General features: G+C 44.8%; 1 protein-coding gene across 2 annotated transcripts in view; it reads left to right on the top strand.

Annotated features, from left to right (window-relative positions):
* Nucleotides 1-3914, top strand: part of LOC128879710 (uncharacterized) — an 18317-nt gene extending 14403 nt beyond the window's left edge. For both annotated transcript variants that reach the window (XM_054129111.1, XM_054129110.1), the window contains one exon: nt 617-3914. In XM_054129111.1, the coding sequence (XP_053985086.1) occupies nt 617-676 (60 nt within the window). In that variant the 3' untranslated portion in view covers nt 677-3914. The remainder of the gene's footprint in view (nt 1-616) is intronic.
* The last annotated feature ends 97 nt before the right edge of the window (nt 3915-4011 follow it).

The following is a 4011-nucleotide window of genomic DNA, read 5'->3' as shown; positions in this document are numbered from 1 at the left end:
TATAAATGCACAGAGTGCTTCGGTTATCGAGCAGAGGCACCTAATGCTCCACTCCCACTTGTGAAATGGAAATTTTCAACTCGGGGCATTTATATTTCCAATGCATTTAGCATATAAACGCGATGTATACGCGAGTGTTCGATAGAAGGTTGAGGTCACAGATGGTGACTTTTATTCCATTCGAAATGCATCGTGCGCGTCGGTTTATTGCGATGGTATCAAACGTTTGCAACAACAGGAACAGAGATTAATCTTTATTTCGAACGCAACCCACCGTCAGTCATCGAAATATCCGCACCGCTCAAAATTTTACCGCTGAAACAATTACAACAGCGGCAGGATCGATGTATTTATATCTGGTAACAAATCACGGCGAATCCTTTTCTTTTCAAATAATTTGTGGATTTTCATTTTACAGAAGAGAGTACAGTTGAATGAAACGTAAAGCGTGACACGTGAAATACACTGTCAAAGTCACGTATTCCTTTAAAATAACGATAAGTGGAATTGTGGCTTTAGGCGGCTCGGGTCAGTTCGGCTCGGCGCTCGGGTCACGTCGCGACTGATTTGGCTGCAGCGACCACGCACGAGAAAATGTTGTTTCTCTTTGTTTCAGACGAAAGCTCACCTTGACATATTGGCAGATGCCATTTTGCGATGGGCAAGAGGACGCTAATTCCTTTGTTGACGATGAACCTCTGACCTATGCATAAGATCATAAGTCTGACGAGTTTACTTCTTTATACATTCACCTATATATAAATACAACCTATAAATATAAATACAAATATAATATATGATATATTCCCGTGTATGTGTACGCGTACACACACAGACACACACACAGAGAGAGAAAGAGAGACACACGCATACAGAGATACATGGACACACGTACACACATACACGTGTACTCGAACACATACGGAGGGTTTTCGTTTTATCGTTAGCGAGCATTTTTCTTGCAAGCAACGGATGCAACGAGACGAACCAAAGGGAAAGCATTTTCATAATTATTAATTTTTGTATTTTTAACTTCAAAAGAACTCCTGTTTCATCGAATACTTTCGGATTTTTAGAATGTCTAGGATAAGTCTGGGCTAGGTCGTTACACTTTTCAAGAGGAAAGAATTCAAACATTGGAGATATTTTTGAAGATACTTTTAGAATTTGAGAATTCGGAATTGGATGAAAATTTTACTTTTGTATTCGACATGGACAAATCGGATAACGAGGCTTACACCTCGAGCTCCAAATTTCTCACATTCGAGACAAATTCAAGCGACCTGGTTCTCCCCAAGTAAAAAGGAGGTTTCCAAATCAGGCGTATCTCCCTTCCTCGTCTCCTCCCCGCGGCAACGGCTTGCAAGGACAGCATTGGCTGATGAGAAGACGAACACCCTGCTCGCATTTTCCCCTTTCTCCCGCATCGTCTATTTTGCAGAGAGTTTTCCCTCTCTCCCATAAATACATAGAGGAGAGATAGCTAGAAAGAAAGAGAGCGAGAGAGAGAGAGTGTGTGTGAGAGAGAGAGAGAGAGAGAGAAATGTTCACGTTGAAACCAAACTCAGGGGAATGTAAAGATGAATCGTCTCTTGAGCAGCACTTCAGCCTAATAGCGGCCAATCCGTGCTCGATTCTCCGAAGGGTGCGGATTCCGATGCGAGCTCGTGTCAACGCGTTCCTGACGGTTAAAACCAGAATCAATTCCTGCCAGCAAAATGGCGGCTGCGACTCGAGGCTGAAGCGGCTAAACACTTGGCACGATCCTGCGTGGATTCATATTGCGAAGGTGACTCGAAATGACTGTTGGAGGACCTTGGATGACCTTGGGTGACCCTGATAGGACAGAGGTTTAAGATAGAGGACACTTGGGTGAATTAGTTCGTCTGCTAGACCTCATGAAGTTGTTCGGGTTAGGGAAGTGAGTTCGGGATTGAAATAGTTTTATCGTCAAGTTGTCAGCAGTACCTGGTAGCTTAGGAGGTTCAAGACTAGTTGTAGCAATTAATAATTTTCACTTTGGTGGCCTATCAGGCTTGGCGGATGGTGTTCGGCACTAGTTGATACCTTAGCAGGTCCAGAACTACCTGTTGCAATTGGTACTTATCATTTCACCGAGCACTTCTAAACTAAATTTGAATATAAGATCCCTGGGGTGCAGTCTAGGAAGCTCGAGATCCATAGGTCCTCCGGTACGAAAGAGAAATAACTCAAAAGTGTGACAATCAGTCAATTTTTTTATCAAAAGTAGACTTAGGATTAAATCGGAAACTGGACGACCAGTTTCCTCGTTGTCTGAGACTCATGGACGAGTTACCTTCTATCTAAAAAGACTCGATTCGAACTTACTTTCAAAATTACACTCGCTCTTACTTGATACGAATAAATGGTACACGCAGACGTATCTATTTAAAACGCTGAACAAAATATAGAGGGTACCCTAGAATTGCTGTGAGAACCGGAAATAGGGGATAGCTGAGACGATTCTGGACAACATTTTCCTTTGCGAAAATGCCGGACGGTGCTTCGTTTTTGAATTATTGACGAAAAACCACCGACCAATCGCAGCGCCCGAGTGACGCGCGCTCAGTCGCGAGAGGTTGGCTCAAGCTAGGATGCTCGAATCAGGACGCTCGGGCCAGCCACCGGGCCCTCCTCTCGCGGCTGAGCGCGCGCTGTGATTGGTCCATGGTTTTTCCTCAATAATTCAAAAACGAAGCACGATCCGACATTTTCGCAAAGGAAAATGTTATTCAGAATCGTCTCAGCTACCCATCAGTTCTTACACCAACTCCGGGACAACCCGTATATTACGACTCTAGGAACGCGTTGCACGAGCCTTCCCGTCGCGGCGACTAGGTATCCTCACGTATAAACTATAAAGTACAAATTAAGGGTGTCCGAGGTTTCAAGGGGGCGTTGAAGGGGACGGCATTGACGCGACCTTAAACAATCGAGCGATTCCCGCGCGTAAACTCACCTTCGACGACTTTATTTTCGTACGGCACGAAACGCTACCACAGGACCTTTCGAAGACTGAGAACGAGCCACTTAGTTGGCCTGAGGCCACAGGTAGTTCACTTAGGCCCCCTCGCCATCGCGAATCTTATGCGAAGCCTGCAGGACTAGAAGCTTCGAGTTAATAACGATAATTACTTGCAGAAATATAAATTTGGTCGTTCTTGTAATCATTGTGATAATAAGAAACAACTATAAAAGTCTGGAAACTGTTTAAACTCATACTCTTATGTTAATATCGAACAGTCCTGCAGGCTGACTAAATTCGTTCCTATCTAAAAGCATCGAGTGAGCAGCCCCTGAGCAGTAATACGTAGATCCAGGTTTGAAATGGTCGCCAAAGGTGTTACGACGACGATTCCAGGACTCGGTGACCCCACAGAAACGAGAATCGTGCGTATTAGTTCATCTGAGTCCCTCTCCCCCTCCCCCTCCCCCCCATCTCCCACTCCTCTTGGTTATCGTTCCAAGATTCTCGGCCGCCTGGATCGTCTCATTCCCGGTTCCTCCCCCCCGTTCTTCACGGTTCTTTTTTCCTCCTCGTTAAAGTAAATATTAGCTTTAGCGGTAAATGTTTGACAGTGTCCCGTGCGACACGCCTCCCTTTTCTCCTGCAAAATTGTTCAGAACGAAGTGGAGAGGCGAAGTGTTTGCGTGCTTGAACCTTGTCGATGACAGAGACACGAAAAGAAAAGAAAAGAAAGAGATTTTCCCGGCTCGAAACTTGCTGCTTCCCACCGTGGCTGATTCCGGCTTTGAGTTTCCCATATAATCGATCTTGGAACGGTACGGAAAACTCGCGATATCGGTGTCGATACCTCTGTCCCTCGGGTTGAGAATCTTCGTTCTCGATGGTGTGTGTGTGCGTGTATGTGTGTGTGTGTGTGCACAATATTCGTAAAAAAAAAATAAAATTAAAATATCGTTGCATTCGTATCCAAGAACTCTGAAAAATCGAACTCGCGAGAATACTGATGTTGGTACTCCTGTGTC

The sequence above is a fragment of the Hylaeus volcanicus genome, chromosome 7 (assembly GCF_026283585.1).
Source record: "Hylaeus volcanicus isolate JK05 chromosome 7, UHH_iyHylVolc1.0_haploid, whole genome shotgun sequence".
Classification (NCBI taxonomy): domain Eukaryota; kingdom Metazoa; phylum Arthropoda; class Insecta; order Hymenoptera; family Colletidae; genus Hylaeus; species Hylaeus volcanicus.
This window is presented reverse-complemented; position numbering and strand designations above follow the sequence as displayed.